General features: G+C 37.6%; 2 protein-coding genes across 4 annotated transcripts; one reads left to right on the top strand and one right to left on the bottom strand.

Annotated features, from left to right (window-relative positions):
* The first annotated feature begins 214 nt into the window (after positions 1 to 214).
* On the top strand, positions 215 to 5724 carry LOC136233041 (uncharacterized). 3 transcript variants are annotated; one of them, XM_066022576.1, is made up of 9 exons: positions 215 to 350; positions 436 to 751; positions 930 to 963; positions 1073 to 1291; positions 1825 to 1914; positions 4612 to 4677; positions 4761 to 4852; positions 4936 to 4983; positions 5289 to 5724. In XM_066022576.1, the coding sequence occupies exons 2-9, from the start codon at positions 438 to 440 to the stop codon at positions 5416 to 5418; spliced, it is 993 nt and encodes a 330-aa protein (XP_065878648.1). In that variant the 5' UTR covers positions 215 to 350; positions 436 to 437; the 3' UTR covers positions 5419 to 5724. The 3 variants fall into 3 exon arrangements, with proteins under 3 accessions (XP_065878648.1, XP_065878647.1, XP_065878646.1); XM_066022575.1 differs by having other exon boundaries at positions 249 to 350; positions 429 to 751; XM_066022574.1 differs by lacking the exon at positions 215 to 350 and having other exon boundaries at positions 357 to 751.
* A 923-nt stretch (positions 5725 to 6647) lies between these two features.
* LOC136233045 (glutaredoxin) lies at positions 6648 to 7527 on the bottom strand. The gene is made up of 4 exons (XM_066022586.1): positions 7387 to 7527; positions 7224 to 7312; positions 6977 to 7075; positions 6648 to 6888 (listed from the first exon to the last, which is right to left on the bottom strand). The coding sequence occupies exons 1-4, from the start codon at positions 7440 to 7442 to the stop codon at positions 6806 to 6808; spliced, it is 327 nt and encodes a 108-aa protein (XP_065878658.1). The 5' UTR covers positions 7443 to 7527; the 3' UTR covers positions 6648 to 6805.
* Positions 7528 to 11629: the final 4102 nt, after the last annotated feature.

Here is an 11629-nt window from a genome sequence, read left to right as displayed (position 1 = left end):
TTTATTTATTTATTTATTACGTCATCCGGTTTGACCAATCCGAGTCATCCGGTTTGACCAAGTGACCCGTGATCCAGTTATAAATCCGGTTTGAAGTCCGATCCGGTTCTGATAACATTGGTTTTCTCTCTCTCTTGGAAAATTATTGGACCAAAATTTCCATGACAAGGAAAAATATAGATTCCTATGGGCCAGTTATCATGTGATGGAGAAGGGAAACCCATACAAATTTCTTATTGGATTTTATCATTTCCAATAATTCAGAAAGTGATTAACTTTACCCTTTTAGTCGTCATAAATTAGTTAACGTCCCATTATCTTGATTTCCACAGCCAATTTCATCTTCTCATGTAAGTATTCCTTTCTTCGTTTTTGTCCTTCGGGGTCGGGGACCCTATTTCATTCGGTTCGGTTGATTATTTTGTCAGGATGCAGGTATGATCACTCCTGATTCTACCGCCTTGAGCTACTGGTTAAACTGGAGAGTGTTGCTATGTGCAATCTGGGTCTTCACCCCTATGCTTGCTTCGGTATTTATTCTTAGGAAATATGAAGGTCTCTATGATTTAAGATCTTGCAGGGGTCAAATTGACCATTTATTTTATCAAGATAGAGCATGGAGGCCATGTCTTCTGCAAATTCATCCAATTTGGTTGTTGGTTTATCGAGCCATTGCTTTCTCCCTGCTTTTGATTTCGCTTGTTGACAAGGTTTATGTCAGTGGATTCGTCATGTTTTACTACTATACTCAGTATGCTCTTCTCTTCTCTACTCAATATATTTTGGAATGTCCTTTTTATCTTGTTTGAATTACTTTTGGCACTCAAGTTTCTTAAACTAATGTGATTGTTGTATTATTATCGAATCACTTTTCCATCTAGACATCTTCCCTGACTTGAGCTTATATAATGATTTTGGCTTCTGCCCAGGTGGACTTTTACTTCTGTTACCATTTACTTTGGGGTACGTATGTGTTTTCCCTTCTTTATTGCTTTCTTCCATCAATTTTTTACAGCACTCAGTAATCTGTATACATTGTGTATTTTGTTAAAGTATATTCCTTGATTTCTAGTTTGGATTAATGCTTTCCATCTGCGGGTGTTACCGGCATCACAAAATGGCCAAGACAGTATCCAAGAGCAACGATATGGAGCAAGGGTACAATGTGGCTCTGATGAACGAAGAAAACACTAATTTAGTTGACATGAGAAAATTCCCAAATCCCCAAGATAAAATTTCTGCTTCTCAAGTAGCAAGCATTTCTACTTGCCTCTTTCAAGTTCTATTCCAGGTACATTCTTTTCCAAGATGATATGCCATGAAGAGATTACAAGTCTATAAAGCATAAGTTGTTATATTATGATTTCACATAGCAAGCCATAAATTTGCTGATCATATCATACTAATTGACAATGTTTTTTACACACTATGGTTTATCTATGTGAATCCTGTGCAGTGCAGCTTCCCTTCCTTTCCTCTGCTTCGTCTTTATCACACATTTCAGTTCCTTACCTGCAACTTAAACAAGTAGATGATTTTCAATAGAAGTCATGTTTATCAATTAATATTCTCTTGTAATTTTCCTGCAATTATTAGTAGTTTTGGACTAACTGGTCCTCAACTTGAAATTTGGATATTTGTTTCATACATACAGCTATTGGGCAAAGCTAGTTTCTAACGTCAATGGTCTATCTCTAAAGTTGTTTATGTATCGAACTTGATTTGCCTGTTTTATAAGTCAGAAACATATTGGACAATGTTATATCTTTTCATGTGCTTGATTTATCATCTCACAACTTTATTCTTTTGATCTATCATAAACAGGCTAATGCTGGGGCAGCAATGCTAACTGATTGTGTATACTGGGCGATTATTTTTCCATTTCTTACCATCAAAGATTACAACTTAAATTTTGTAAGCAATACGTACTGTAAATCAGACTTGTATAAATTTGCTTCACTGGTAATTGTTTAAAGATATATGAACAAGCAAACTCGATACAGCTAAATCTAAACGCATTCTGTTCTTGCATCATGACACTGAATCATTGAAAAATATGTTGCTGCTTTGTTTACTTTAATGTTAATAAAATTTTGTCCCCTTTGTTGCCCTATTTGTTATCTCCTATTCATCTATTTTTTTCCAAGCCACTCATTAATCATCCATTATATTGTTAGAGTATAAAGAATATGCTCTCAGGGAAGTGCTGTGTCTCCTGCCTCAGTGCTTGGGTTCTGAACTATTGAGCTCTTCATTACCTCCTTGGGATTTATCATGTCCATTATTATAATCAGAAGAGCAATTACTTGGTGGTTTCTCAACAGCACTATACAGGACTTACTTGAGTGTTCTTAAAATTGAAAACCCCAAGGCTCACCCATCCCAACCATAGAAAGTACAGGTCTTCTCTCTCAAAGAAAAAAAAAGAAAGTACAGGTCTTCTGGATCATTAAATCCTGTTGCTATAAATGCTTTCTTTTGCAACCAGTATATATCAATTAATTGTTATTATAGCCTGGAAAATGATCAAGACTATTAAATATCTAATCCAATTGACAAGTTTGCATTTGTATTGGATGTAGTCACCAATGAAGAAAAATACGCCTTTCTTATTCTACCGGAGCCCTCTTACTAGTAGAAATAACACAATGATATCCTGCATTTAAATCATTTTCCATTTCTATCAAAGTTGACCTCAAGATCAATTATCAAGTTTATACTAAAAATTTCCAGATGAAATATCAATTTGCTCAACTTAGTCTATACTCAGTGAAACTTGGATGAGTCGTACCTTTTTTTCGCATGTGAGATGTGAAGCTGTCAATTTACTCTGTGAAAAGGTATGACTCATCCAAGTTTCACCGATTATAGGCTAAGCTGAACAAATTGATATTTAATCTGGAAATAGCATTGATAATTGATCTTGAGGTCAACTATGATAGAAATGGAAAATGATTTAATTGCAGGATATCTTGAGGTAAGACTTGCATATGGTTTTCATTGACTTGGAGAAAGCATATGATAAGGTACCAAGGGAAGTACTTTGGTGGGCCTTGATAAGGAAAGGCATTTCGCGGAAATATATTGACATCATAAAGGACATGTATGAGGGAGTATGCACGAGTGTACGTACTAGTGTTGGGAAGACTGAAGAGTTTCCTATTACGATTGGAGTGCATCAAGGTTCCGCACTAAGCCCATTTCTTTTTGCCATCGTTATGGATGAACTAACAAGTTCACTTCAAGATGGTATACCATGGTGCATGTTGTTTGCAGATGATATTGTGTTGGTTGAGGAGACGAAAGAAGGAGTGTAGATGAAGTTGGAACTATGGAGGCAAACTCTAGAATCTAGAGGCTTTAAGTTGAGTCGAAGTAAGACAGAATATTTGGAGTGTAAGTTTAGCGGCCGTAGGAGTAGGGAGGCAGGGACAATCATCCTAGATGGGAGAGTTGTTCAGGCCTCGGATTGCTTCCGGTATTTAGGATCTATTATCCAAACGGATGGAGAAGTAGATGGAGATGTTGCTCATAGGATTAAAGCTGGTTGGTCGAAGTGGAAGAGTGCTACGGGTTTCCTTTGTGATCCCGGCATGCCTAATAGATTGAAGGGAAAATTCTACCGGACGGCAATTAGACCAGCATTGTTATATGGTACGGAGTGTTGGGCAGTGAAACACTGCCACATCCATAAGATGTTGGTGGCGGAGATGCGTATGTTGAGATGGATGTGTGGTCACACGAGAAAGGACCGGGTGCGTAATGAAATAATTAGGACAAAAGTAGGGGTCACATCTATGGAGAATAAAATGAGAGAAAACCGACTAAGGTGGTTTGGCCATGTGAGACGTAGAGCGCTTGATGCGCCGGTTAGGAGAACCGAAGAGTGGCAAAGGGATGTAGTGGTGAGGGGTAGGGGAAGACCTAAGCAAACTTGGAGGAGGGTGATCGAGAGTGATATGAGTTTATTGGGAATTGAGGAAAATATGGTAGTGGATAGGACGGAGTGGAGGGAGCGAATCTGTGTCGCTGACACGACTTGATTTTCACGGTTTTATATGATGGTTCATGTTAGCCGACCCCGAATCATTTCGGGACTAAGGCTTTGTTGTTGTTGTTGTTGTATATCGTTGTGTTAGTAAGAGGGCTCCGGTAGAATAAGAAAAGCGTATTTTTCGTCATTGGTGGTGACTACATCCAATACGAATGCATACTTGATTAACTGCTGGTTGCAAAAGAAAGCATTTATAGCAACAGGATTTAATGATCAAGAAGACGTGACTTTCTATGGTTGGGATGGATAAATTGGCCCGATGGTCCTATTTTTTGGGGCAAATTACATTAAGGGGGGGACAGTAGAAAGATCAATTTCTTCAGCTAGGATCTTAAGTTGGCTAGCCTAAGCCTTGGAAACAGGCTATATGGCTTTACTATATTTTTCACTCTGGTTTTTGGGATCAAGTATTCATCCAGTTGGACATAGTGATAACTGCATGAAATAAGTGTTAACTGTCGATGTTTCTATTTCTGCTTATCTTGGTAAACTGTTTTTGATCCTTTTCTCCTAGCCTACTATTCTTTTACCATGTTACTTATTGTCATTCATTCCAGATGACAGTGAATATGCATACAGTCAATATTGTCTTACTCCTCGGTGATGCAGCTTTAAATTGCCTGGTAAATTGACAGCTTTTGTTGCTATTCCTTCAAATTTATGTTTTGCAACTATCTTATAATCACTTATGCACTCTCCTTTTCAGCCATTTCCTTGGTTTCGAATTTCATACTTCATTCTATGGACGGGTTTTTTTGTCACTTTCCAGTGGATTATACATGCTTGTGTATCAATTTGGTAAATTTTGCTTTCCCTGTTATCTTTTTCATTGTCCTTGGTACATGTTTGGTTGATGAATTGTAGAGTAACTGATGATTCAGGTGGCCATATCCGTTCCTTGAGTTGTCCTCTCCATATGCTCCATTCTGGTTAGTACCTCAAGCATTTCATTACTATTCCATGATGAGAGATGTCATCTAATTTATTCTTACAAAAAAATTGGCCAAAATTGATTGAGTAAGATAGTATTGTATTGATTTCAGTTTTATAAAACAAAGATACATTTAATTGAAAACAAGAACATTTCCTCATTTTTATTGTATTGCTCTCTTTCGTTACAGCTTTTTGGAAAAGTCTATGCAAAGCATAACCTAGGATGTCACTTGTTATCCATCTTGAGTGCATGGAGTTTGTGGTTTAAATATTTGATCAAATTCTTTGACATGATTTGCAGGTACTTGTTGGTAGGACTGTTGCATTTACCATGTTATGGTTTCTTTAAGCTAATCATAAACATGAAACATTCCCTGTTCTCAAAATGGTTCCCTGAGTCTTATCTATGTCTAAGACCACAAAATTTATAGAATATGATATTGGTTTGTTTATGGCCGAATCAAGGCCAAAAGGCTACCACAGTGTTTCTAGATCAGGTTGATTGGCGATGTAATACTGAAGCAAACATTGGAATGTCATTCTAACAAGAAAAGAATATACAGCATAAGCTAGACTGTTAGTAATTAAAACTAACACTTGACACTTGAGTTTAGGTTGTACAACTAACCATGCTTCTCATTTCGTTCCATTGTACTAAAACATTTCCAGTTAATACATTTTTCCTGTACTTGTAAACATAATGAGTTTATATATATGGTGAATTTTGAGCTTCTAAATTATGGTTGTAAATATTTTACTGGGTTTATGTAATTTAGTTTTTCACCAACTAATTACAGTGGAATGTTTTAGAAACATCAAAATGATACAGAAAATCACAATTCATTACTTTGAGTTGTAGACATGAACATGTACAACTCAAATCTCTTAATAAGAAAAATACATTGTCCTTGTTAGAACACAAGCCATCATATTAGCTCTTGGAGATGCTCTAAAAGGAATTGCATCAACGGACTTGCCTGTTGGCAGTTGAACTTGAAACAGATAAGGGATCCACACCAGAAATTTTCATTTGGAGTGTAATTTAGTTTCAGAAACCAAATGTTTGAACTGATGGGAATGTTTTATTATTATCTTTCATACATTTTCACATTCATCTCTTGAAATTCTATATATTTTATACGCTTGTTTGAAACATGTACGTGTTCAAATTCTATTAATAAATGGAATTGTCAAAACTTGATTAAAACCGAAGATCAGGTACCATGTTAAACCTAAAAAGTTAAACTAATAGATAAAACTGAAGAATAATAGTTATTATCATCCTTGACAAATAATATGATGAAATAGAGTTGTAAAATAGGATTCTTCACCTAAATTGGAGTAGAATCAAAATAATTTAATGAATAATAGTTATGAAGTAGCACTTCTTAGTTAAAATAAGAGACGTGAATTTTTAATTGCAATTAGCTTTAAACATATCTTCCAATGGTTGTGTAATTAGTAACCCCCTCTAAGAATGAGTTTTTAATTGCACGTAGCTTTGATGAGAGTACTCGGGAGTAATTCATATACCTATTAATTTGTTATTATGCAGAGTAAATTATGAATTTTTGTAAGTAGAAATAGATTTCTTTTTGTTGGTGGGTGCTAAGAACATCTTGTCTTTGTTGGGCTATTAGATTAAATTTGGAAGAGTTAGTTACGAAATACAATTTCACTTCACATAGTAAAATTGTTTATCTTATTTAAAGATGGTTGGTACATTTGACAAGTGATTATGTAAATAATAGTAGACAAGTTTGTATTGAATAGCCTTAAAACAAACATCATTTATTTGAAAAGTAAAAAAGTAGAGTTCTATGCAGACGAAGTAGCAATAATAGCTCCAGCTTGGGTAAGCAGAGGAAGCAGCTTCCCTTGGTTATGCATGCTTGTAGTTGCTGCAGTGCAGAAGAGTAAACAAAAAGCAGCATTAGCAAGTAATGGGATATCCTTATCCATTAAAGGTGAAATGAAGCTAATACATACAGTCACAACCACCAATGTGCTTCCCACCAATGAAAACGTTCGGCACAGTACGCTGTCCAGTCCACTCAGCCAAAGCTGATTGTATCTCAGCTCCATCATCTTCACAACATCAAAATCCAACTCAAACAACCGAATATAAATTTGTAAAATAACAACTCAAAGCAGAACTCGACAGTCAAAATAAATCCAGCCAAATCCCAAACGAAATAGACAACATCTTGAAAAAGGATAAGAAGAAAATACTAACTCTGAGTATCCAACTCCACGGCCTGGTATTTTGCTCCCAGCTGATCCAAAAGCTTCTTCACACTGACGCAATAGGGGCAGTAGGTCTTACTGAAACGTAACCATCCAAAAACCAATTAGAAACGTTAGCAGACAAAATAAAAGAGGATGTCAAGAAGAACAACCTGAAAACAACAACAGGGTTTGAAGAAACGAGCTCCTTAGCTTTACTTGACGCCATCTCTCTTTCAATTTCGATTCTCAAACCCTAACACCTAACTATATCCAGCTTTTCTGAGCAATGACGAAAATGGACTTTCGCAGTGGGCTGGGCTTATATAGGGATGGGATTATGGTGCGTATGAATTTAAAATGAAGAAATGATCTGGACCGCTCGTTTGCGTTTCATCGGATACATTTGGATTTTTTTTTTTTTCGGGTGTTGTTAAACCCAGCCCCAAATTCCCACTCCTAGCCTCTTGAAAGGACGAAATTGCCCTTTCATGGGTTTTGGGAGGGGAATTTCTGTTTTTTTTTTTGCCAATCCGACACGCGGACGTGTGGCCATCACGCCTCACCGCGTGGTCGGACGTGATAGACACACGCCTCACCGCGTGGTCGGGCGTGATAGCCCCACGCCTCACCGCAAGGTCGGGCAGTTGGCTGTCACGTCCGACCACGCGGTGAGGCGTGTGTCTATCACGTCCGACCACGCGGTGAGGCGTGATATCCACACGCCCGCGTGTCGGATTGGCAAAAAAAATAGCTTTTTAAACCCGTAAATAGGCCGTTAAACCCGTAAATAGGCCGTTAAGCCCGTAACTACAGAATTGTACTTAACAAATAAAATTTAAAAACATAAAAATTAAAATAAACATTAATAAACATAAACATTTATAAACGTAAAAGAGTAAATATAATATCTACAACAAAAAGTGTTAAAATGTATGAATTTCTATAACAAAAATTCAGTTCACCCGACGACACGCATCCATAAACTCATCCACCTCCCTCTTAATGCGTGGAACATCATCGTCAGATCGGTGGGTAGCCGATAGTTGGGTGACACGCGACAACCAGCTAACCCACTGCAAAAAAAAAAAAATTAATAAATAAATATTAAAAATTAAACACATATAAACTAATACTAAATAATAATATTAAATAATAATAAACTTACAAATTCGCTGTTGGCGCGAGCATGTTGTACCGGTCCAGCCTGTGGTGCATGAAGGAGATGGGGATGCAAATATCGCCTATACCAGTCCATATAAGCAGGATCACATGCAGTGGGATCGTATCCAACTGGTCGGCATCTCCTCCGATCAATGCCCCAAGCCGATGGAAATCTCCGCTAGGTATCCTCAACTGTGACTAAGGAATGCGTGAGCTTATACGCTATAGATCTCCATGGTTGTACTGCTTTATCAGGTCTAATACGCTCAGCTGGGATAGGCTGAGTATATCTGACCTGTCGCAGCGCTCGATCGGACATATACGGCTCGACGATGTCTCTACACCGTATCCAACCGGCGTATGACACTCGAAGCCGATCATCATCGGGGACAGGATCATAAGGCAACCACGTCACCTGAAAAAAAATAATACTCAATAAAAAATAATAATATACTATAAATAATACTTACATTAATTCTAAAATTTTATAAAATACCTCTGCCACTGTCATACGGTCCAACTGCCCGCGTATGGTATCTAGTCGGGTGGTCGTCTTGCCTGGTACCCCGACCTCCCATCTCAGTGCACGGGCATGGTCAGCTGGGATCAAGTGAGCTCCTCTATGCGGCCGGAACACCGGAAAATACTCGTATATCCATGCATGCAGTAGGGTCAAACATCCGCATATACCTGAACAGTCTCCTCTACTCGCTATCCCCAGCTGCCGGTACAACATGGCTAGTGTAGCAGACCCCCATGATAGTCCAGCTTCCCCGCTGACACCGCTGTAAACCTCAACAAGATGGGCCGGCCTAATCCTATCTCCACTCTTGTCAACAAACAGAGTGGATCCAAGCATAAGCCACATCCACGCTGTGGCCTGAGTAGCGTCATCCCTACCCTCGGTGAGAAGCCCGTGTACAGCCCCAACAAATACACCTCCACCACCCCATAAATGTCGGGTCGGCAACAGAAGCTCAGCCTGACTCACCCCAAACATCATCATGCACATGGCATGAAGCTCGTCAGTAGGGGGAGACTCGGATACCATCGGACCGTCGATCGGGATCCGAAGAATCTGACACACATCATGCAGCTGGATAGTCATCTCCCCGAACGGCATGTGGAAGGAGTTCGTATCGGGCTGCCACCGCTCCACGAACGCAGTCAACAGCGGAGTGTCGAGGTTCTTAAACATGGCATGTGGAAGGTGAGACAAACCAGTCCTCTCGATCATCTCCCTCAGCTGTAAAATGACACATATACAATTTATACAATTACTGAATGTTTTTTATGTTTATAGTTAAAAATACAAATTACAATAAATGTTAACACACTATATTATTCTTACCTCGGGTGACGCACCAGAAAACCACTGACACAACTCTCGGCATGCTGATGATCTGTTGTAGCATGTCAGAAACGACCGAATCTCTCCTCCCAACATCCGTGAGGCAACATGTCCTAGAAAACTAGGAATCACGGAACCATCAACGGGGCCACCATCCGCCGGTGCAGTAACTAGCCAGCTCTCGTCCTCAGTAGCTTTGGGACGTTTGCTTGTCCCTGAAAGTTATAAAATTATACTAAAATATCCTAATATATACTAAATTATACTAAATTATACTAAAATATACTAAAATTATACTAACATTATACTAAATTATACTATAATTATAAAATTATAATAAATTATACTAAAATATACTAAATTATACTAAAATACTAAAATATACTAAATTATACTAAATTATACTAAAATATACTAAAATATACTAAAATTATACTAAATTATCCTAAAATATACTAAATTATACTAAAATATACTAAATTATACTAAATTATACTAAAATATACTAAATTATACTAAAATTATACTAAAATTATACTAAATTATACTATAATTATAAATTTATAATAAATTATACTAAAATATACTAAAATACTAAATTATACTAAAATTATACTAAAATATACCTAAATTATACTAAAATTATACTAAAATTATAAATATACTAAAATATACTAATATACTAAAATTATACTAAAATTATAAAAAATACATGTACTCGCAAAACGACCTCCTACGCGCTGGATCGGCTCTCCCCGAGGTCAGCTGCTCATCGCTCTCCTCAACCTCGCGATCATGTGCAACTGCAGACTATCGCACTGCCCGGGCTGCCACATCCAGGTAGTCCTGAAAAGAATCGCTATCAGGCTCTCTGTCATCAAAATCGGTCACCCCCTCCGATCCATCAATATCGGGCTGCTCCATAATCGATCCCTTCCTCAACTGGTCCGTCGCAGCCCCTCTCCACCTACGACCGGAAATATCAATACCACGCAATCCCGTATGCCGTGGTGTATCATACTCGCCGTCCATATCTAGACGACGAGCAGATGACGGGATGGATTTCCCACCTCTAGTAGGCCGCTCCGTCTACAAAAAAAAAATTTACACTAAATTAATAAAATTGTAAATAATGTAAATTATACTAAATTTATAAAATTATGCTAAAATACTACTAAATTAATACAATTGTAAATAATTGTAATTATACTATAATTATAAAATTATAATAAAGTTATACTCAATTTATACTAACTTTATACTAAATTTATAAAATTACCCTAAATTAATAAAATTGTAAAAATCATGCTAATACTATACTAAATTTATACTAAAATTAAACTAAAATTATAAAATTACACTAAATTACTAAAATTTTAAATAATATAAATTTTTATAAAAAAACAACGTGGGCGTAAGGGAATCACGCCCGAACCACTGGTCGGGCGTATGAACATCACGCCCTATCAGTGGTGCGAGCGTATGAGCATCACGCCTGAACTGTGGTTCGGGCGTATGCGTATCACGCCCTACCATTGGTGCGGGTATGTGGTTATCACGCCCGCACCATTGGTCAGGCGTGATACTCATACGCCCGAACCGCAGATCGGGCGTGATTCTCATACGTCCGACTGCGATTCCGGTGAATTTATAAAAAACCCCCCCCACAGATTCATTTCGATCTAAAAATCAACGAAATAAAGCGGTAAATCTTACCACTTTAGCTTTTCCTTTACGGTTTCTGTCACCATCCATGATTCGGTTCACTAATTTGTCCGGATTTGAGCAAAAATCGTATAGGGTTCTTGAGAGGTTTTGGGTTTTTTCAAATTTAGTGCAAAGGGTAGTTCGGTCTATTCACGGGGCTAGAAGTATAAATTAGTGGCTAGGTTTAGTAACCC

This window comes from Euphorbia lathyris, chromosome 6, assembly GCF_963576675.1.
Source record: "Euphorbia lathyris chromosome 6, ddEupLath1.1, whole genome shotgun sequence".
Taxonomy (NCBI): domain Eukaryota; kingdom Viridiplantae; phylum Streptophyta; class Magnoliopsida; order Malpighiales; family Euphorbiaceae; genus Euphorbia; species Euphorbia lathyris.
The sequence above is the reverse complement of the archived record's forward strand: the minus strand, read 5'-3'. Positions and strand labels throughout refer to the sequence as shown.